The sequence below is a fragment of the Octopus sinensis genome, linkage group LG9 (genome assembly GCF_006345805.1).
Source record: "Octopus sinensis linkage group LG9, ASM634580v1, whole genome shotgun sequence".
Lineage (NCBI taxonomy): Eukaryota > Metazoa > Mollusca > Cephalopoda > Octopoda > Octopodidae > Octopus > Octopus sinensis.
The window spans coordinates 88,143,807-88,166,781 of NC_043005.1; the positions used below are offsets into that span (position 1 = coordinate 88,143,807).

General features: G+C 36.6%; 1 protein-coding gene across 1 annotated transcript in view; it reads left to right on the forward strand.

Moving 5' to 3' along the window:
- Positions 1–278: 278 nt before the first annotated feature.
- The window catches only part of LOC115215457 (organic cation transporter-like protein), a 31,354-nt gene continuing 8,657 nt past the window's right edge, over positions 279–22,975 (forward strand). The window contains exons 1-7 of the mRNA XM_029784621.2: positions 279–565; positions 4,541–4,644; positions 8,165–8,319; positions 10,251–10,422; positions 11,386–11,598; positions 12,895–13,121; positions 22,021–22,202. Of these exons, the coding sequence (XP_029640481.2) occupies positions 509–565; positions 4,541–4,644; positions 8,165–8,319; positions 10,251–10,422; positions 11,386–11,598; positions 12,895–13,121; positions 22,021–22,202 (1,110 nt within the window). The 5' untranslated portion in view covers positions 279–508. The remainder of the gene's footprint in view (positions 566–4,540; positions 4,645–8,164; positions 8,320–10,250; positions 10,423–11,385; positions 11,599–12,894; positions 13,122–22,020; positions 22,203–22,975) is intronic.

Here is a 22,975-nt window from a genome sequence, read left to right on the forward strand (position 1 = left end):
GAATCAGATCACTGATGCGTGTATTCCAGCAGACCTGAAAAGTAAATAATGTTTCACGCTGTTGGATTTTGCCTGAATAAACTTTTCTCCCTTTGAGACGTTGTGTTAACTATACACACAATTCAATGACATATCTAGTGTTTCAGTATAATTCAGTCGCCTTAAGTGAGAGACAGTACACAGGACCTCTGCAGCGAGATAAGAATACTTATTTCTGTCTATAAAATTCATCAAACGAAATATTTTCAAATGTATGGTAAGGTCCACAAGTCTGAAAGCTACAGAAGATGTAACTAAATTTAAATGAAAGATCAAAGAAACCTATTTTGTATATTTTCCTAGGTGTGCTATTCCTGGTTACGACAACGACACGTATAAAATCCAAAGTGAAAGCCATGAAGAACTGATCAACGAATATATTCCAAAGAGTGAGGATGAAGGGGAGGTGGTTTATGAAAAATGTTTGATATATTCCAATACCACAGAAAATGGAAATCGAACTACACAGATGTGCAGTTCTTGGGTGTATGATAAAACCAATACGCACACCTCAATCACCAGTCAGGTAAGGTTCTTTTGGATCATCCTCATCCTCATCATCATCATCATCATTATTATTATCATTATTATTATTATTATTCTATGTTTGACTTTTGCTTTATATTTGTACAAGTTGGCTCCAAGTCTCACCCAGAGACCTCAAGAGACAACAGGGTTGGAAGTTCATGTTGTTGTTATACCTAGTGTGCCATATATTTGGGGGGTGGGGATGTTGTACTAATGAATGTCTAAAAAAAAAAGTTTTTTTTTTTTTTTTTTTAAACCGAAATTATGGTTGTTTTAAACCTTGAGGTTACATAGAGAGTATTTTGCGTAGGATATGAGCAGTTCCCATGAGCACTATCTTTTGAACTTCTGCCATTTTTGGGTTCCTGGTATCTGAGTTAGGTAGCTATCAGCCCCTTTTGCTATCATTCCCAGGGCACCTATGACAACAGGTATTGTTTTAGTCTTCAGCTTCCACATTTTGCTGATTTCTATTTCAAGATCTTTATATTTGCTCAGTTTTTGGTAGGTCCTGACAGATACGTTTATATCGATTGGGACAGTCATATCAATGAGGAGGCATGTTCTTTGTTTGAAGTCTTTCAATATGATGTCTGGCCTATTTGCATCTATCTTCCTGTCAGTTTGAATGGTGAAGTTCCAGAGGAGTGAGATGTGGTCATTTTCAAGCACTGGGGGTGGTTTGTGTTCCCACCAGTTTTTTTTCATGGGGCAAATCCAGGTTTTTACAGATTACCCAGTGAATATATTGTGCAGCTCTATCGTGCCTGTTGAGATACTCTGTAGGCGCTAGAAGACTGCACTTGGAGACCACATGGTCGATGGTTTCATTTTGTTGCTTGCATACACGACACGTTGGACTGCTTCTGATCTTTAATATGTTGGCCTGGTAGTTTCTTGTTGGTAGGCATTGATCTTGAGCTGCTATGATAAACCCCTCTGTTTCAGATTTTAAGCCAGAGGCCATTAGCCATTGATGGGTCAGGGCTTTGTCGATATCTGCATTATTCGCTCTCTTTGGGTATTTGCCATAGAGAGGTTTTTCTTGCCATTTATTATTCAGAATATCTAAGGCCGCAGTTTTGGCACGGGTTTTCATGCGCCTAGCTTTTTCTGTGCTTGTTTCTTGTATGTCTATCTCTAATTCCGAAATTGGTTGTATTCGGAATTCACTTAGATATTCCTTTGCCTGTTTTGTGACTGAGTATGATGCTTTCTTGTTTTCATGTTTTGAGACAAGTTTTAACATCCAGTCCTCAGAGTTTTTCAGGTAGGTGTCTAGGCCAATTGTAGCAATCTTCATTGTTATTGCCAGTTGCAAAAGACCACGGCCTCCCTCTTTTCTTGGCAGATAGAGTCGTTCTGTATCTGCCTTAGGGTGGTGCATTCTATGCATTGTCAACAGTTTCCTTATTTTTCTGTCGAGCTGACATATTTCAGTAATTGACCAGTTAACAATATTGAAACTGTAAGTCACGACTGGTATAGCTAATGCATTGATTGCTTCGATCCTGTTTCTTGCATTCAGCTCTGTCTTGAGTATTGCTCTCACTCTTCGATAGCATTCTCTCATGATCCTTTCCTTCATCTCTGAATGCCTTATTCCGTTCCCTTCAATTACCCCTAGGTACTTGTAGCTCTCCGCTGGGTCTAGTTCTTTTATGACATTCTGTTGGTCAAGGTTAACGTTAGATGTTTCTGTCATTTTTCCTTTGATAAAGGTAGCCTTTGCACATTTATCGAGGCCGAATTGCATTCTGATGTCGTCACTGAATTGTTTGACTATCGCTAGTAAGCCCTTGAGTTGTTGATCATTTTTTGCAAAAAGCTTTAAATCATCCATGTAAACGAGATGATTTATATTTTTATCAAACATTTTATACCCGTACTGCGCGTCATTGAGCAGCTTTGAGAGAGGTTTATTATTATTATTATTATTATTATTACTATTATTACTATTATTATTATTATTATTATTACTATTATTACTATTATTATTATTATTATTATTACTATTATTACTATTATTATTATTATTACTATTATTATTTTCATCATCATTATCATTATTATTATTATTACTATTATTATTATTATTATCATTATTATTACTATTATTATAACTACTACTATTATTATTATTATTATTATTATTATTACTATTATCACTATTATTAATATTATTATTACTAGTATTACTATTATTATTATTATTATTATTATTATTATTATTACTATTATTATTTTCATCATCATCATCATTATTATTATTATTATTATTACTATTATTATTATTATTATTACTATTATTATTACAATTATTATTATTATTACGATTGAGTGAGAGAGCAGTTCATGCCATCAAAGTGACACTGGGGTAAAATATACGAAGCCCAATATACCCATCATGACTACCCGTCTGATAAAGGTACATCAGGCACATGCATCACAACCATATGTGCGCGACATGGTGATCTCATATCAAGATAAACAGCACATGACCTTGCAGGTGGGGCTCAGTTAGAATTTTCTTCGGGTTGAGTAGCCCATCCCGCTCAAACGGTCCCTGAATAAGGGTTGTTTAAGGATGTTGAAAGAACCACCCATGTTTCCAGAGGTGAACTATTCAAACCCCAAAGAATCCCTCTCAACACATGGCTATGATGCTCCCCCACTACTACTGCTCGTGATCAGAGATGCACATATCGTCAGCCACTAAGGGACATGCTCAACTGGTTAAGGTCAAACAACTGACAAGCAAATCTGTGGTATTGAGCAGAATATTTGCTGTAGCCCATCTTTTATACCAAGACAAAACGATTATTATTATTATTACTATTATTATTATTATTATTATTATTATTATTATTATTATTATTATTATTATTATTATTATTATTATTATTAATATTATTATTAGTATTATTATTATTATTTATTATTATTATTATTATTATTATTATTATTATTATTATTATATTATTATAATAGTTGCCGGGTCATAGTGCTAGTTGTTGTTCTTCTTCTTATTATTATTATTATTATCATTATTATTATTATTATTATTATTATTATTATTATTATTATTATTATTATTATTATTATTATTATTATTATCATTATTATTATTATTATTATTTTTATTATATGTTTGACTTTTGCTTTATATTTGTACAAGTTGGCTCCAAGTCTCACCCAGAGACCTCAAGAGACAACAGGTTGGAAGTTCGTGCCATATATTTGGTTTTGTATTTTGTGTTGTACTAGTGAATGTCAAAAAAAAGAAAACGAAAATTATCTTTGTTTCAAAACTTGAGATTACATAGAAAGTATTTGCGTAGGATATGAGCAGTTACCATGAGCACTATCTTTTGAATTTCTGCCATTTTGGGGTTTCCTGGTAGTTGAGTTAGGTAACGATCAGCACCTACGACAACAGATATTATTTTAGTCTTCAGATTCCACATTTTGCTGATTTCTATTTCAAGATCTTTATATTTGCTCAGTTTTTGGTAAGTCTTATTATTATTATTATTATTATTATTATTATTATTATTATTATTATTATTATTATTATTATTATTATTATATTTGTCAAATCGGATTAATCCCATCACAGAAAATAATGTTTCAAATCAACCCAAAAATGCTCATTCGTTTTGGTGATAAAGCTTTTTAGGAGGTTCTTTAAAGCGTTTTCATTGCCCCTGCACCACCAAATTTTAGTGGCTGTACTCGCACTGTTCCTGAGCCAATGAACAGTGGCCCCTGTGACTGTAGCTCCTTCCCTATTATACAATCGATTCAAGGAGTGTCACATTACCGTTGTTCCTACAACAAAGTCCTTTGAATACACACTGACTATGAAAGTTGTCTCCAAGAAACAGTGTTTCTACAATTCCAAAATATAAAATTATTATTATCAAAATTATAAAATGTATACATTAAATAGTTTTCCTATTTCTCATTGCAGCTGAATCTAGTTTGCGATAAAGCGATTCTGGCAAGGCACGCCTTTACGTTTTATTTCATGGGCTACCTTTTTGCCATGGTCGTTTGTGGAATTTTATCAGACAGGTAAGTTCTGTGTATCATATCTCCACGCTGGTGTGTTTAGTGTTTGCATTCTATTTTATATTTTTGCCTAATTCATATATATGTGTGTGTGTGTAGTGCATGAATCTGTATATATGGTTGTGGATGTTAACTCATGACCGAGCATGACCACTTCATAAGTTCAAAACCTCCTTGCACACGTTCTGGGAGTCCAAGAAGTTCCTGTGCATGGATTTGGTTTGAGAAGAACCACTTTTCTGAGTAAACAGCCATAAAACCAGAGGCACAACAGAGGCTGAGATGACCAGAAGCCAACTGCACTTCAATGTTTTTTATATACAAGTTTACCTTTGCCTAAGAGGAAGTTCTGACAAGAAAAATGGGTCCTTCATTCCCAGTGATTTACATGCTAATTAAACCATACCTGGAATCCTAACAGGTACTTCTATTACAGGTCTGGGAATAATACTTTAAATACATACATAAATATGTACACATGTATATAGATTGGTACACACATGCGCGCGCGCGTACAAACGCACCCACACACACGCATACACACACACACGTACACACGGACATATATATACAGAAAGAGAGAGCGAGCTAGTGCCACTGGTAAAGTCGCTTGGGTGTGTCTGCCTACATCCCTCTCTCCCTATCAGCTCACATGGATTTCTCTTATGGCCACCGTTTACTCACAGACTCAGTTTTTGATAAAGACTTTGGAATGTAAGTTCACATCATTCCAGCTCTGTTACGCTTTGTCTATATTGAGCATCTTTCTATCTCCCCTATCACACAAGCACACATATACATACATATTCATACACGCAAACACACACACACACATATATATTCTTTACTTCTTGCATTCATTTGACTGCGGCTATGCTGGAGCACCGCCTGCAGTCGTACAAATCGACCCCAGGACTTAATCTTTGTATGTCTAGTACTTATTCTATCGGTTACTTTTGCCGAACCACTAAGTTACGGGAACGTGAATACCAACGTCGTTTATCAAGCGATGGTGGGGTGGAAAACACAAACAGGCACACACACACACACACACACACACACACACACACACACATATACGATGGGCTTCTTTCAGATTCCGTCTACCAAAGCCACTCACAAGGCCTTGGTCGGTCCGAGGCTATAGTAGAAGACACTTACCCAACGTGTCACGCAGTGGGACTGAACTCGGAACTATATGGTTGGTGAGGAAGCTTCTTAGCACACACCCACTCCTGTGTCTGTGTGTGTGTGGGGGGGTATGTGTGTGATATAATTAAGCTTCAGTTGAAATAGGTACTTCAATTGAGGCACCAAGCCAGTTCGGTATAGTCCACACACCTCGAGGTTAGTTGAACAACCTGCGTATTGGTAGGAAGGATGTCCCGGTATCAATGCATTACGGCCGTTTCAAGCGGTTCCATTTAATCGATCGATGAAAACATAACATTAGTTTGAAAAAACAGCTCTCCTCAGAATTAAATGAATATGTAGATTTCCAGCAGAAAGGATAAACCATTTTTAGAATTTTAGTAACAATCTATCAATACTAGAATCGAAAATAATTACATAGTTTCCTTGTGTTATATTTGTAATATAATAATGTAATAAATAAAGAAACAATGTAATAAGGAATCAATGTAATTATTTTAATTTCTACAAATGGTAAAAATTTGCTAAAAATTCTAAAAATGGTTTATCCTTTATGCTGTAAATCTATATAGTCATTTACAACTGAGGAGAGCGATTTCTTTCAAATTGATGTAATGTCCTTGTTGATCGATTAAATGGATCCACTTGAAACGGTCGTAATGCATTGAAGTCTGGACACACCTGTTACTTATTTACGCTTCATATATATATATGTAGGTGGGTGTACGTGTGTGTGTGTGTGGTGGGTAGGTGTTGAATGTGTTTGTGTATATATATATATATATATATAAATGAATATTTATAATTCTTAAGCAAGAATGTTGCTGACAGTGACTTCGAAGTTTCGGGTAGCTAAGCCACTGTCCGACTGCAATGCATTAGAGTTAGTCTTGCCTTGATATAGTCTGAGCTAGAATCTTCTTTTTGTGTGTGGGTTTGAGTGGAGTGGTCATCACGTTTTTATGGCTAGTTATTATGGAGAGGTGTTTTGGAGAAATTTTAATTGATTAAATGTGGGACGATGTTATTGTTTAGAATTTATTCATGCAGGTAGAAATTTGTAGACAAGTGTGTAGGTGTTTCTCTTTTGTTAGGTAGGCACGAGGTGGGAGAGTATTGTTTTTGCTTTTGGTATTATTGGATGTATTGGATTTGACAATGCAAAGGTCAAAGGTACAAAGTCCAGTATTCAAGTCCTTAGTAATCGGGTGCCTCAACGTTTTGTTTCTAACAAAAGAATGTAGGTAGATGGTAAATTCTGGCTGAGAAATACCTAAACGTTTATAAATTTCTACATAGAATAAGATTAGTACCAGGCTTGAGAAAAAAGTAATGGGATCGTTTCATTTGACTAGACATTCCTCAAGGCAGTGCCCCAGCATGGCCACATTCGAAAGACTGAAACAAGTAAAAGACACGTGAATAAACAGCACAACCGTTTCTTCACAAATTAATGCAAATAAAGAAAGCTAGGTCATCTGATTAGCGGAACATCAACTGTTGAACTTTAAATATACACAATAAAGTCCACTCTTTATATATACAGTGTACTTAAGGCCAGAATTGGACGAAATTACATGGATTTGGGCAATAGAAGTAAATATCAAAGTGAAGATATATTGTGTTGCTATCATTATACAAAAAAATGTTCATCGCATTTGGATATCCTCATATCAATTAAGTTCAAATGCTAGAAAGAAATTCAGGAATTCCCCATCCTTAATTTAAGCAAAGTAACAAGAAAAAATAACAAGAGGTGAAGTAAAAATAATACAAAAAATATATGAAAATATAAGCAAATAATATAAAAGAACTCTTCACCAAAGTAATTTCACAAAAGGGAAAATGGGGGACAAAAGATCTGATGATTTAAAGATTCTATGGAATTCATGGATAACTTCCTTCATAAGTAATTTCCTATATTGTTACATGATGTCCTTTCATAACTATTCACCAAATCTTCTCACACACCGCCTCGTATCCGCCTGTGGATGGCCTGCCTGAACATGCCTCCCTCACCACTCAGTAGAAACCATGTTTGGAGCAGTTATACCACTCCTTGATTTAAGTTTTGTCCATGGTATCATATCGCCAATGGTTTGTTGAATTCTCTGGATGGTTTGAGCTTGATACCACCAAGCTTTTGGCCAAACATGAAAATCCAAGTGAGAAAGTACATATCTGTACTTTAGGCATAACAGCTGAGAACTGATGCAGCCAACAGGCGCAAGAAGGGTTTTGTCACCGCCCATCCAAAGGATTTTGCCCACGTGACATTAGATTTGGATACCTTTTGAGTACACCTCGTATGTGTGTGTGTTTGTGTGTTTAACCAAATGAAATTTAAGTTTGTCTTATTAATCTTTTTCAGATTTGGTCGAAAGAAAGTGGTAATTGTGTGTGTATTTTTGCAAGGGTCAACTGGAATAGCAATGGCCTTCATCTCCAATATTTATGCCATATATGTGTTCCGTTTTCTCACTGCTGTTGGTGGTGCTGGATCCTATGTTCCCTCAGTTGTCTTTGGTAAGCAAACAACAATAAAACACCATAAATGTCCACTTTTGAATTTGAATGCAAGTTCAATTATGTTCTGTCGTTTATTCTTTGTCTGTTCTCATCGATTAGAAGGAGCCCTTTCAGATGTTTTAATCATATCAACAACTTTGTTTTATCTCATTACGCAAGAAATGTTACGTTGCTCTGAGTGGAAAGGCAACAGTCTTCATGAGGCAGTGTGCCATGCGACATTGCTGTGTTCGCAAGTTGTAAAATTTGTGTTCTTGAGATCACGAGTATGGTGTAGTCTGCACTTTCTGTCAAGGACAGGAAGTTGGAACAAAGAACCAACGTGAAATTTTGCGTCAAACTTGCGAAGTCTCCTACAGAGACATTGAGCATGCTTCAGGAATCTTACGATGATGAGGCAATGAGTTGTTCGCAGTTTCAAGTGGCGCGGATGCTTCAAAAGAGGAAGAACGTCCCTGGGAGAGGATGAACGATCAGGAAGACCTGCCACGAGCGTCACCTACCGGAAATGTGGAGAGCATTGATCCGCTTGTGTCTGAGGATGGACGGATGGCAACGAACGAGGTTTTGAAGCGTTTGAGGGAGGACATTCGGCGAAAGCGATCGGATTTGTGGAGAAGAAAGAATTAAAATTCATAACGACGGCAGTGCCCCCTGTCACCGAGCTCTCCTCACCTGTGATTTTCCCGCCAAAGCAACATGGCATCGCTTCCACACCTGCCATATTCGTCAGATCTTGCACCTGCGCACTTCCCCAAGATGAAAATGCAGCTCAAAGTTTGCCGTTTCAAAACCATTGTCAAGATCAAGAACGAAAGGCAGGTCATCGTCACGCTTACAGAAAATCTCGTATCCATGCATATTCTTGATGGCAACTCAAAATCTGTAAACAAGATTAGAATCGATAGTGTGAATTGCGAAATAAACTCTAATGATATATTTTTTAAAACAAGAACTCGACTCTTTGAGTAAAAGTAATTCCGATTCTGATAATACAGTTATAATAATCCTGTCTTAACAACTAATTCTGACAGGAGGACTCTTTGAAGTTCTTTTAATCATCAACACCAAATACAAGTGAATAATGCCTGAGTGATTATAAAAGCAAAAATTGTCTGTCCTTTAGAAAATCAGCGCTTAATGAAAAATGTAATGTATCAATGTAAGGTAATAAAAGGGGATCATACTTATTATTACACAGGTTCATCTGCTACAATTTGGAAATCTAGATTTCATAATCAGTGTCATTCACTTAAGTATGGAAGAAGAGGTAATTCTACAAATCTTAGTAAATGCATTTGGGATTTAAAAGACAGGAACATTAAGTATGATTTAAAGTGTTCCATTATTGTAAAATATTGGACATTCTACATGCGATCTTTCTCTTGAAAACAAAGGTATTATGTAATTACTTCTAAATTAACACTATTAAATTTTAATGGCAATTTTACATTGAAATGGTGACACAAATTTTGGAAAACCCTTAAATATTTCAATTCTTATATAATAAGCATGAATTTTCTAAAAATTTTTATTATATTTAGTATATAGATAACTGATTGTTGTGATGTAGGATCTCAATATTTCTGGATGACGTGACGTAGAATTCATATGTTTATTTTTATTCTTTCGTTATCGACTGACGTCAACAAAGGTTTAATGCTAAGTTGGCTTTTCTTAGAATGTTATATTATATATATATATATATATATATATATATATATATATATATATATATATATATATATATATATATATATATATATATAAATACACACACACAAACACACACACACACACACACATATATATATATATATATATATACATAAATGCGCGCGCGTATGTGTAATATAATTAATTCTTTTCATCATCATATTCGTATTGTTGTCATCATTTTTCCTCGTCATCATTCTTTCAAATTCTAGCTTCTGAAGTGTCTTCGGTGGACAGTAGAATGAAATCATCCATTGCCATCCAAATGGTATTTACCATTGGATACATAATCCTTTCTCTGCTGACTTACTTTGTGAGGACCTGGAAGCCGGTGGTGATCATAATATCAGTCCCGTCACTGGTGCTCGGAATCGTCTATATCTGGTAGGTATGCATGTGTGTATCGGTGGATGGATGGATATGTGCGTGCATATATGGGTGTATGCTCAATGGATCTATGTATGTACGAGTGTATGGATGTCTATGTATATGTATAGCTGGATGAGTGTATGTATATATGTAAGTGTATATTGATGCATGCATGTACGTATGTATGTATGGTTGGGTGTATATATGGCTGGGTGTATGTATCAAGGTATGTATGCATGTATGTACGTATGAGTAAATGAATGTATGGGTGCATGGATTTATATATACGGACGTACTTTAGTATATATGGGTGCATATATGTATATATGTATGGATGTATATATGGGTAGATGAATGGATATGTGAGTATAAGTACGTGTATGTGTATGTGTTAGGGTGCACGTATGTGTATATGTATATACAACCCGTTACATAGTTGGCGACTAAACTTGCAACCCTAACAAGTTAGTTTGGGAAGGGGGTGGGAGTGGGGTGTGTTTATATTGGACACCCTCCAGGAAGAGAAGCAAAACCCATCAAAGGACAGCTGGGAGTGAGAAACTCTTAATCTTTGTTTAGCTATCTTTCTAGGGGAAGGAAAACGCTGATCTAACCCCTGTACCTTCGTTTGAATCCAATTTTGTAGATTAGTTCTTCTTTTGGGGCGATGTTTAGAGACGAGTAACTTAAGAAGCTTTAAATACAGGCTTCACCTGACTTTTAAACACCTTTATTAACATCAAAGATGCAGGTGTGGCTGTGTGGTAAGACGTTCGCTTCCCAACCACATGGTTCTGGGTTCAGTCTCACTGTATGGCACCTTGAACAAATGTCTGTTTACTTATTTGTCTGTTTGTATGTATGTATGTATGCATGTATGTATGTATGCATGTATGTATGTATGCATGTATGTATATATGAGTGTGTGTTCATATATATGTGTGTATGTGGTTGTATTTTCCGTTTTCTATTTGCAAGGTTCCTAGACGAGTCTCCCCGATGGCTCCTCAATAAAAAGAGAACAAAAGATGCCAACTTAATTCTTAGCAACATCGCCAAACTGAATAAAACAGTTTTGCCTCCAACAGAAATCGTCAACATTTCCTCATCGAACGAGAAAAAGGTAGAAATCTGGAAAATGTTTACCATTCCTCAGCTTCTAAAACGGACCCTAATTCTGATGCTAAACTGGTTAGTGATATTACATTTGCCATTTTCTGTGTGTTCTTTATCTTTTATCGCTTACTCGTTTCTCACATTTGACTGCGACCATTGACTGCAGGCCTTGAAAAACTTATACTTGAATTAATTGGCTCCAGAATTTGTTATGCCTGATGCTTATTCTATTTCTTTTTTTAACCATTAAGTTATGGGAATACAAACAAACCAGCACTGGACAACGGATGGTGGTAGGGGAACAAATACATAGACAAAGACACACACAAAGCTCTCCTTCTCTCCCTCTCTCTGTCTCTCTCTCTCTCAATATATATACATATATATATATATGTGATGGGCTTCTTTCAGTTTCCGTTTACTAAGTCCACTCACATGGCTTTAGCCAGCCTATGGTTAGAGTAGAAGACACTTGTTCAAGGTGGAGCCATGTGTTTGAGAGCAAGCTTCTTACCACGCAGCCATGCATGCACCTATATTGATCAGAATGATGCAGATATTTGTGGAAGTTTTCTTGCAAGAAATCCATGTAGAGTTAAACTTGAAAGAATATCAAAGATACTAAGTGTGCAAGGATGCTTACATGAAGATGAAATACAGGAACTCTTTTTAGAGCAAAGCAAAGAAGGATAAAATGAGAAGTAAAAACTTAGTTGACCCTTTTGATATCAAGCCACATGAGAATGTCCCTTGTTGTATCATACAGACTTCCTGTTTGATCTAATTTGAAATTTTCCATTAAAATTTCATGTTTATTTGTGTTTCAGTCTTAATTACGGGCAACTCATATTATTAAATTCTTCTTTATTTTCAAAATTAATTGAAACTAACATTTTTTAACAAAACCATGGTAACGAAAGGGTTAAAGCTGAACACAGTCTGATGCCCCTAAATGTAGGTAATTAAAGTATTGGCCATTCTCTGACAGGTTTGTGGTCAAGCCTGCGTCAGTGGAGACTTCTAGCATTCCCAGACCCTCAACCACATCCCTGCTCACCACTATCAGGGTGGATACAGCTATCCGCAAGTGTGAGCCCTTGTGGGTCAGAGTGGCTGTTCCAGTGCATCTGGGGCAACACATTTTCTATTTTGTCTGCGGGGGACCATGAGGCAAACTAACAAAATGTTACAGTAGTTATCTTAGTTGTCTATATTAGACAGTTAGTTGTATAACTTTACTTGCTGTTGGTCTCAATGTTCAAATTATCATAATTCTCTCTAAGAAATTACGTAGCCATCTAACCAGGGATTGATCTGAAATTTTTGTGCATTTTTGTACATTGTATAAAATCTTTCATTTCTTTTCTATAGGGTGGTTGTGAGTATGGTATATTTCGGCCTTACTCTTAATGTTGGCAAATTGTATGGCAATCTCTATTTGAATTTTTTTTTGAATTCGGTTATCGAGTTTCCGGCCTATACTCTGTGCATACTTCTGTTAAATCGTGTCGGAAGAAAAAAATTGCATACTAGCATGATGGTTTTGGCTGGAGTCATTTGTATTGCTGGAATATTTCCCGTCCTCTATGGTACAAAAGGTAAACAAGTCATTATTGTTGTTGTTGTCATTATTATTATTATTATTATTATTATTATTATTATTATTATTATTATTATTATTATTATTATTATTATTATTATTATTATTGTCATTTACTTTTAATCTGCATGTTTGATGCAATCACTTGCCGGGGCACACCCAGCTCCCTAGGGCAAGTGAAGGTTAAGAGTTGTTGGAATATAGCTGAAAGCTTGGGGAGGAGAAGTAGAGATATATCTCCATGTAATGCAAACACAAACATTTACATTGATAGGGTTTTTCTAAGGATGTGGGTAGTACTTGTTAGCACAATCTTTTGGATTTCCTTGAGACATGGTTTTCCAGGGATATTGTCTAGGTGTTTCTGATATCCCTTTTTTATCATACCTAGGGCACCTACAATAACAGGAACAGTTTTTGTTTTAAGATTCCACATCCTCTGTATTTCGATTTCCAGGTCCTTATATTTACTATTTACTTTTATTTACTTTTATTTACTTTATATTTTATATTATTATTATTATTATTGAGTGAGAGAGCAGTGCATGCCATCAAAGTGACACTGGGTTACAAATATACGAAGCCCAGTTTACCCATCATGACTACCCGTCTGATAAGGGTACACCAGGCACATGGATCACAACCATATGTGCGCGACATGGTGATCTCATATCAAAATAACCGCGCATGATCTTGCAGGTGGGTCCCAGTTAGAATTTTCTTTTAGTCGAGTAACCCATCCCATTTAAAAGGTCCCTGAATAAGGGTTGTTTAAGGATGTTGAACGAAACACCCATGTTTACAGAGGTGAATTATTCAAACCCCAAACAATCCCTCTCAACGCATGGCTATGATGCTCCCCCACTACTTCTGCTCGTGATCAGAGATGCACATATCGTCAGCCACTAAGGGACATGCTCAACTGGTTAAGGTCAAACAACTGACAAGTAAATCTGTGGTATTGAGCAGAATATTTGCTGTAGCCCATCTTTTATACCAAGACAAAACAATGTACATGATAACACTTCCAATCAGTTAAGATCAGAAGCCACGAGAGCCACTGCCTGGTACTGCATCAGGGCATTTATTATTATTATTATTATTATTATTATTATTAGTAGTAGTAGTAGTAGTAGTAGTAGTAGTAGTAGTAGTAGTAGTAGTAGTAGTAGTAGTAGTAGTAGTATAAATATTATTATTATTCGTCTTTCGAATGGAAAGAAAAATAATATCCTGATGATTTCACGTTCACACGATGCGAACATCGCTATCTGGTTTCAAATTTTAGAGAAGGGAATAAAAAATATTGAACACAGGGAGGGGTGATATTGACACATATCCCTTTGCCATTCACTGGGTTTGAAACAGTGCTCTAGTTATTCATGCCAGCGGGATTTCGATTGTCTTGTCAGAAAGCTCGGTTTCTTATAACTGTAGGTAATTGATCTCTCGACCGCTACGGTCACGAAAAACAACGAGGAACAACGACAGAGTAACCCACTTTGTAAGATAAACAGGCACTGTATTACCGGTGATATACCTGTCTTTCTGGCAGCATCACCTGATATATACAGGTAACCATCGAGTTGTGAGGACAGGGAGAGACCAGCCGCCTAGCAGGAAACTCGCACATTTTATGCAGTGGAGCTAGAGGGAGTTGGTGGGAGGAAGAATTCAAACAGGGAACGGTAGGAGCGAACGACACAGCCAGGAATATGAACATCGCAGAGGTAAATGAAAGAACTGCTTGTTATCGCTAAATGTTGTTGTTAAATGCTTTAAAAGAAAAAGAAAGAAAAAAGAACTCTTTGTGTTGTTAAATGATTTTTTAAAGAATATTTTACTTTGACAATTCGCAACGGTTTTCTGGCTTTTCGCTACTGCCTCTTCATGTTCTAGGCAGTTGACTTGCTGAGCTAGCAAACTGGAGGCTGTTTGTGCTGGAACCCATGGTGGTATCAGATGACCATGTGTAGCGTAACATCATTATTATTATTATTATTATTATTATTATTATTATTATTATTATTATTATTATTATTATTATTATTATTTAGTAGTATATTTTTTATATCGTGCTTTCACTTCACTACCGAGCGCAGCTCTGTGTGACTTGGGTATGTGCTGTGATTTGTTGTGAAGCTCTGATGGTTACTGTATTGAAAGTGTTTTGCGTAGGATGTGTGCAGTGCCTAGTAGTGCAATTTTCTGTATGTTATACGTGTTTGTAAGTCCTGGTGTTTTTGTTAAGTATTTGTCTGAATATTTTTTATCATGCCTAATGCACCTACTATGATAGGAATTGTTTCTGTTTTTAGATTCCACATTCGAGTTACCTCTATTTCCAGGTCTTTGTATTTTGAAAGTTTCTCCATTTCTTTTAGAGACACGTTGTCATCTGCTGGTATTGATACGTCAATTAGAAAGCATTTTTTTCTTCATGATCTCTGACAACTATATCTGGACTGTTGGCCTTAATTTCTCTATCTGTGTGTATTGGCATATCCCAGAGTATTGTGGCTTTCTCGTTTTTTGTGTCCTTTTCTGGGATGTGCCTATACCATCTTTTTTCTGTTGTTATTCCATAATGTTGGGATAGCTTCCAGTGTATGAAGGTCCCAACTCTGTCGTGTCTGTTAATATATTCATTCTTAGCCAGGACTGGGCAGCCACAGATAATATGATTTATTGTTTCTTGTCCATCTCCACATATTATGCAGTTACTTGTTATATTTCTTTTCATTATATGTTTTTGGTAATTTCTGGTGAGGAGGCTTTGGTCTTGTGCTGCAATTAAAAAATCCCTCTGTCTCTGCTTTGAGTCCTGAGCTTCTCAACCATTGCTGGGACTTTTCTTTGTCTATTTCTTTTGCATTTAGTTTAGCCCAGTATTTGCCATGAAGGGGCTTTTCTTGCCATCGTTTTATCATGGTCCGTTGCTGCTCTAGTTTTAGTTTGGATTTCATTTGTTTTATAGCTTTTGTTTCTTCTTCTTCTTCTTCTTCTTCTTCTTCTTCTTTTTCTTCTTCTTCTTCTTCTTCTTCTTCTTCTTCTTCTTCTTCTTCTTCTTCTTCTCTTCTTTCTTCTTCTTCTTCTTCTTCTTCTTCTTTCTTCTTCTTCTCTTCTTCTTCTTCTTCTTCTTCTTCTTCTTCTTCTCTTCTTCTTTCTTCTTCTTTCTTCTTCTTCTTTTCTTCTCTTCTTCTTCTTCTTCTTTCTTCTTCTTCTTCTTCTCTCTTCTTCTTCTTCTTCTTCTCTTCTTATTGTTAGGTGGTATGATTTCCTGTTTGTATTTGTCAGCTTCCTTAAATACTGGGAACAGCTTTTGTTTTGCTCGTGTTTTGCCGCTATTTGTATCAGTTTTCCTTGCTTCTGAAGTAGATATTTTTGCAGTCCTATGGTGGTTATTTTATAATAGATTTCCAGCTGTATAAGGCCTTTACCACCTTCTATACGTTGTATATATATCCTTTCTATGTCAGATTTTGGGTGATGCATCTTTGATCCTGTCATTATTTTTCTTGTTTTCCTATCTATTTTGGTCAGTTCATTTAGTGTCCAGTTAAGGATATTTTAGCTGTAACTTACACCTGCAACGGCTGAAGTGTTAATACCTATTATCTTGTTTTTAGTATTGAGCTCTGTGTTTAGTATTCATCTAACTCGTGTATAGTATTCTTTCTTTATTTTCTCTTTCATTTGTGTGTGTTGTGTCTTATCTAGTTCATGGATTCCTAAGTATTTATAAGTTTGGCTTTAGTCTAATCCTGTTATTTCATTGGTTTTATCTAGTGTGATGTTGCTACTCTTAACTAGTTTTCCTCTTTTCAGGGTTACTTTGGTGCATTTTTCTAATCCAAATTTCTTATCTATTTCTTTGGTAAATCCATGAACTGTCTTTAGTTGTGTTTCCAGCTGTTTATCATTTGTAGCATACAATTTTAGGTCATCCATATATTATTATTATTATTTTTTTCCTTCTTCTTTCAAATTTGCTTCCATTTCTTGCCGAGTGTCTTCCCGACTCCTAGGGCAAAGAAACTCATAGTATACATTGGTAGGCCATTAAACCAAACTCAGTAGTTCGTTAATTTTTTTTTTTTTTTAAAGTTAAATTCAAATACATGAGCAGCAACAGTTATCACATCGACAATGCTCTTCTCAATACGTGTGATGTACCAGTTAAGACAATCTTTTGCACTTCTTGCAGGGATGGTAAGCCAGGGATCATTCTCATATAATTTTCGGTTCCCTTCTTGATCATTCCTAGTGCTCCTACGATCACTGGTATTGTAACCGCCTTGAGATGCCACATTTTCTCAATTTCAATGAGTAGGTCTTTATATTTTCTGAGCTTGTCAAACTCTTTCGCTGAGATATTATGATCACAGGGGATGCTCATGTCGATCAATAAGCAAACTTTATTGTTTTGGTCTTTCACAACAATATCTGGTTTATTGGCCTTGATGGTTCGGTCTGTATGTATTGGAAAGTCCCACAGAATGGTTACATTTTCCCCTTCAGTTACAGCCTCAGGGTGGTGATTATACCACTTGCCGGCAGTTTTGATATTGTAATGCCGACTTATTAGCCAGTGTAGATATTGGCCAACTCTGTCATGTCTTAATTTATACTCCACTGGAGCTAAGACTTTACATCCAGAGATTAGGTAGTCCACTGTTTCAATCATATCGTTGCAGAATCGGCATTTTGGGTCTGCTCCATTTTTCATCACATTGGCCTGGTAGTTCCGGGTTAATAGGCTTTGATCTTGAGCAGCCAGGATGAAACCTTCGCTCTCTGCTTTTAGCCCTGAGCTTCGTAGCCACTGATGGGCTTGCTTCTGGTCAACATCAGCTTGTTTGCTGCGGGTCACATATTTGCCGTGCAGAGGTTTCTCCTCCCACCTATCAGCCAATTGCTCGTGCGCTTTCTTCATTGCCATCATTTTCACCTTCTTTGCAACAATAGTTGCCGTACTTCCCTCGGGTTGTTCAGTTTGGGTATCCTGCACGAGATCAATAGCAAATTTTTTGCTTTCCTTTATGATAGAATGAAGCTTCTTTCGTCTCTCGTGATTTTCCACAAGCTTTAGCATCCAGTCATTTGATATTTCGAGATATTTGGCCAGTCCAATTGTGGTTGTTTTGTAAGCTAGTTCAAATTGGATCAGGCCTCGACCTCCTTGGGCTCTGGGAAGGTAAAGGCGATCTACGTCTGCCTTTGGGTGGTGCATCCTATTACAACTCAGCAGCTTGCGTATTTTTCTATCTATATTCTTTACTTCACTCATATTCCAGTTCAACACATTGTAGCTATAAGTAACAACTGGAACTGCTAAAGAATTTATAGCTAACACCTTGTTACGTGCATTTAGTTCAGATTTCAGGACTGCACGAACTCTCCTATAACATTCCTTCCTGATTTTCTCTTTCATGCTTGCATGCTGAATACCAGAGCCTTCATATATCCCTAAATATTTGTATGTTTGTTCTTGTTGTTATTATTATTATTATTATTATTATTATTATTATTATTATTATTATGAAGACAGTGAAATGGCAGAATCATTAGAGTGCTTAACAGCATTTCTTCTGATTCTTTATATTCTGAGTTCAAATGCCGCTGAGGTCAACTTTCCTTGTCATACTTCAGAGTTAAGTTCTGGGGTCGATATGATCACTCTGTCTAAAGTTGCAGGCCTTGTACCTAAATTTGAAACCACCAACACCATCATCAACATTGCCATCAGAATCATCATCATGCTTTGCTCCTTCCTTCAACTTCGTTTCTATTTCTGCCAAGTGACTTCTCAATACCTAGGGCAAATAAACTCACTGTATGCATTGATAAACACGCCCGATTGTTTATTTAAAAACTGAAATAATGTTATGTAAAAAAATGTTTCTTAACATTTCCCAGTCAGTAAATTATCCAGTAGCTCTGAGCTTTCAAAGATGCCTTCATGGAAGGTTATCCTTCTCACAGTGATAATGCTCGTCTTATGACCATATGCTTGGCTTTTGCTTTGTATTCCTACAAATTGACTCAAAGTCTCACCCAGAGATCTTAAGAGACAACAAATTAAAAGTTCAAGTTGGTGTTATTTTTGCTTTTACACAGTATTGCTCTAGAGAATATCTGTCAAAGAATAAGGTAACCACTTACAATGGAGAGACAGCACGCAGCACAGGGGAGCATACAGATGGACATTGGCGAGAACTCAAAGAGGAGAAATGTTCGTCAGTGCTCTACCAATATGTTCAAGTAGAACATAGAGGCTCGGTTAATAACATAGAGGTTAAGGTATTATCAACGCATAAAACTGATTCGATACTCAGACAGATTACAAAGGTTACACACATAGCAATAGATAGACCGAACCTCAGCAGGAAACACAAGCAGAAAAATAACATCCACCACCACACCATACAACACGACAGCTAAAGACAGAAGGAAGAAAAATAGATACAAACAGTATAATACACACAGTAAATAAATATGGACATACCTATACAAGAAATAGAGATAAATAGATAAACAAAAACAGAAGTTGTATAAAGGCGTTATGAAAGTGACATGGATACAAACAACCTAGTGAGTGAACCCATATACACTCACAAACACATATACAGTAATTTCACAAACGCCCACAACAACATCAACAACGCGACCAACGACAACAGCAACAACGGCAAGAACAACTACTACTACTACTACTACTACTACTACTAATACTATCAAGATAGCAACATTGTGGGCGAACACACAAACACAAAGAGGTACAGGTATAGTACCAAAAATCGTGGTCAAGGGCAACGGAAGCAACGGGGAAGGAGAAGGGGTAAGGGGTGGGCCATAGTACTACTAAGAACAAAGTCTATAACATGCAAAACACATTGATATGCGTACGCGCATGCACGCACACACGCACACACGCACACACATACACACACATACACAAATACAGACGCAAACGCATGCGCATATAAGGATACACATCACAGAAGAACAGAATGGACTAAGCGGAGCAAGAGCACAGATGAGGGCGGAAAGTGTCGCTGAAGAGGTCACAGACGTGTGACGAAAGATTTCCGGACAATGGAAATACCCTTGTGATGGCTTCCAAAAGAAAGAATTCTGAGATGCTAAGCAGGGATAAGAAGAAATGTAAAGCAATTACTTTAGAAGTAAAATACGAATTGATTAAACAACACAAAAAAAGGTGCAACTGTTAAAGATTTATCAAAAACAAAAAATTGATATGGTTCCTTTATCTGTTTGTACCATCTTGAAGTAAAAGGAAGATTATTTAAATAAAGTTAAAGGAAGTGACTCTCTAAATTCAACTTGGTCACGATGAAAAGATAATGAAAGTTTAATTTCACGCACAGAAAACCTTTTGACATTGGATAAACCATCAAATTCATAGACTTCATATGCCACTTAGTCAGGCTATAACTTGCAGTAAAACAATTTCCCTTTATAACTCGCTTAAGGATAAATCAGATGGATTAAATTAAACATTTGTGGCGAGCAATGATTCGTTCGATTATTTCAAAAAACGAGCAAATCTACACAATGTGAAAATCCAAGGAGAACCGTCTGGCGCAGATCAAAAAGCTGCAGAAACTTTTCCTCGCCAATTAAAAGATTTGATTGAAGAAGAAGGCTTTATACTGTCTCTAATATTTCATGTGGATGAGAGGGGCCTATTTTGGAAACGAATGCCTTCAAGGACTTTTATTGCGGGGATTTATTGCCAGAATTCAAAGCTGGGAGGATATTGTGAAGGGGACTGCACACTCAAGCCCATGCTTATTTATCGATCTGAAAACCCCGTGCTTTAAAAGGAATTGATAAGACGAAACTTCCTGTAATCTGGAAGCAAAACTAAAAAGCTTTGATGACAGGACAGGAACTCTATTTGAAGATTGGTTTTCAAATATACAAGGATCAGTTAATTGTGATTTTACCCAACATATTCACCGCCCAGATCCACACACATATTGCGGCAGTCCTTCAGTTTTATGTAAGCCCTGTAAAAAGAAATCAAAATGCTGGGCCTCCAACCAAGCGTCTCTAGAAAAGATCCCACCCAAATTAGTGTGAAATTTTGTTCACTTTAGGACTTTCTTCAGTTGTGGACGGAGGTGGTAGTCGGAGGGGGCCAAGTCAAGGTGGATGGTCTACCTATTCGAAGCCCAAATCGCATGTTTTCTGTTGTTTCAAGTGTTGTGAGTGTTTTAGTATGACAGAATCATTGCTGCACCAGACAAAATGCTTAGTGGCATTTCTTCTGGTTTGTGTTCTGGGTTCAAATCCTGACATGGTCGTTTTTGCCTTTCATTCTTTCACGATCAAACTAAAGAACCAGTCAAGCACTGGGTTCAATGTAATGTTCCGTATGATCAAATGGTTCCTTGCTCCGACTTTCAGTGGGGTCACAAGTTCACATGTGGTCCCCAGTCACATGCACACATACACTTTGGGATAGTGGGATCCATAACAGCTCATCTTGCTGTTGATTGTTGACCATCGCAGAGGATCCACTGACCAAGTCTCTGCCAATTATTGAAGAAGACATAGCCTGGGTTTCAAGGGGATTCCTAAAGACATGCTGCAAAAAAAGCTAAGGGGTCACTCACTCCTTGTGGGTTTCCAGCATGCTGGGTAGCAACCCACAATTTGTGAGGGCCTGTGCTTTCTGAATGTGACTGGGTAGATGAAAACTGTAGTGAAGCCCACTTATAGAAATTATGTACAGCTGAGTCAGCCATTGTGTCCTTTGGATTTTACCAGAGAATTATATTGAGGGTCCACATGTCTGTGAAATACCGAAAAGGATTTTTTTGTTGTTTTTACTTAAGAATTCTGTCTTTTATCTTTTTCTTTTTCAGCCCATCAATGGATGTTAACTGCCAGTTCGATATTAGGCCGTATGTTTAGCACTGCAGCTTTTGGAATCGTGTTTTTATACACTTTGGAATTATATCCAACTTGTATAAGAAATGGTGCATTGGGGACTATGTCCACCTTTGCCCGTGTTGGCGGCGCTTTGGCACCTTACACTCTCAATTTTGTAAGTATTTAAATTCTTTCAAACTTGCTATTTGTTTTGTTGTTCGCCCCTTTTGTTAGTCCATCCATCGTGGAACCAGCACAACTAGTAAAGAGACAGAGCTAGGCTTATCTTTCTGTGGATTTACATAACATACGAATAAGGAAATATTATCCATCAGACCAGGCACAATGGCTATAAACCTTTTCTTACCGTATTTGAGATGAAATACACTGTATTTGTTTCAAAGAATTTAGTAAAATAGCTAAGCCTTTTGTTACCACATTTCTGAAATACACAGCCTTTGTTTTAATTAATTTTGAAATAACGAAGAATTTAGTGGAATAACTTTGTTATTATTAAGCTGCTACTTCAGGTGGTGAGATGGCAGAATCATTAACAGACTGGAACAAATTCTTGGCAGCATTTCGTCCGTCTTTACATTCTGAGTTGAAATTCCACTGAGGTCAACTTTGCCTTTCATCCTTTCGGAATCGATAAAATAGGTACCAGTTAGATATTGGGGTTGATGTAGTTGACCTACCCCAACTCCCTCGAAATTGCTGGCCTTGTGCCAAAAATTGAATCTCTTATTAAGCTGCTGCTTGGAACCTAAATCTGATGTGCAATTTTTATTATCACCGTAAAACAGAAAGTTTGTTTCATAGGACCTACTTTGGTCGGCAGCAAGTTGGTTTAGATTAAATTATAGTAATTTAGCTTAACTTAAGTATATGATTTATTTTTAGTATTTTTATTAATTGGACTTTTATTTTTCCAGTAAAGATACATTA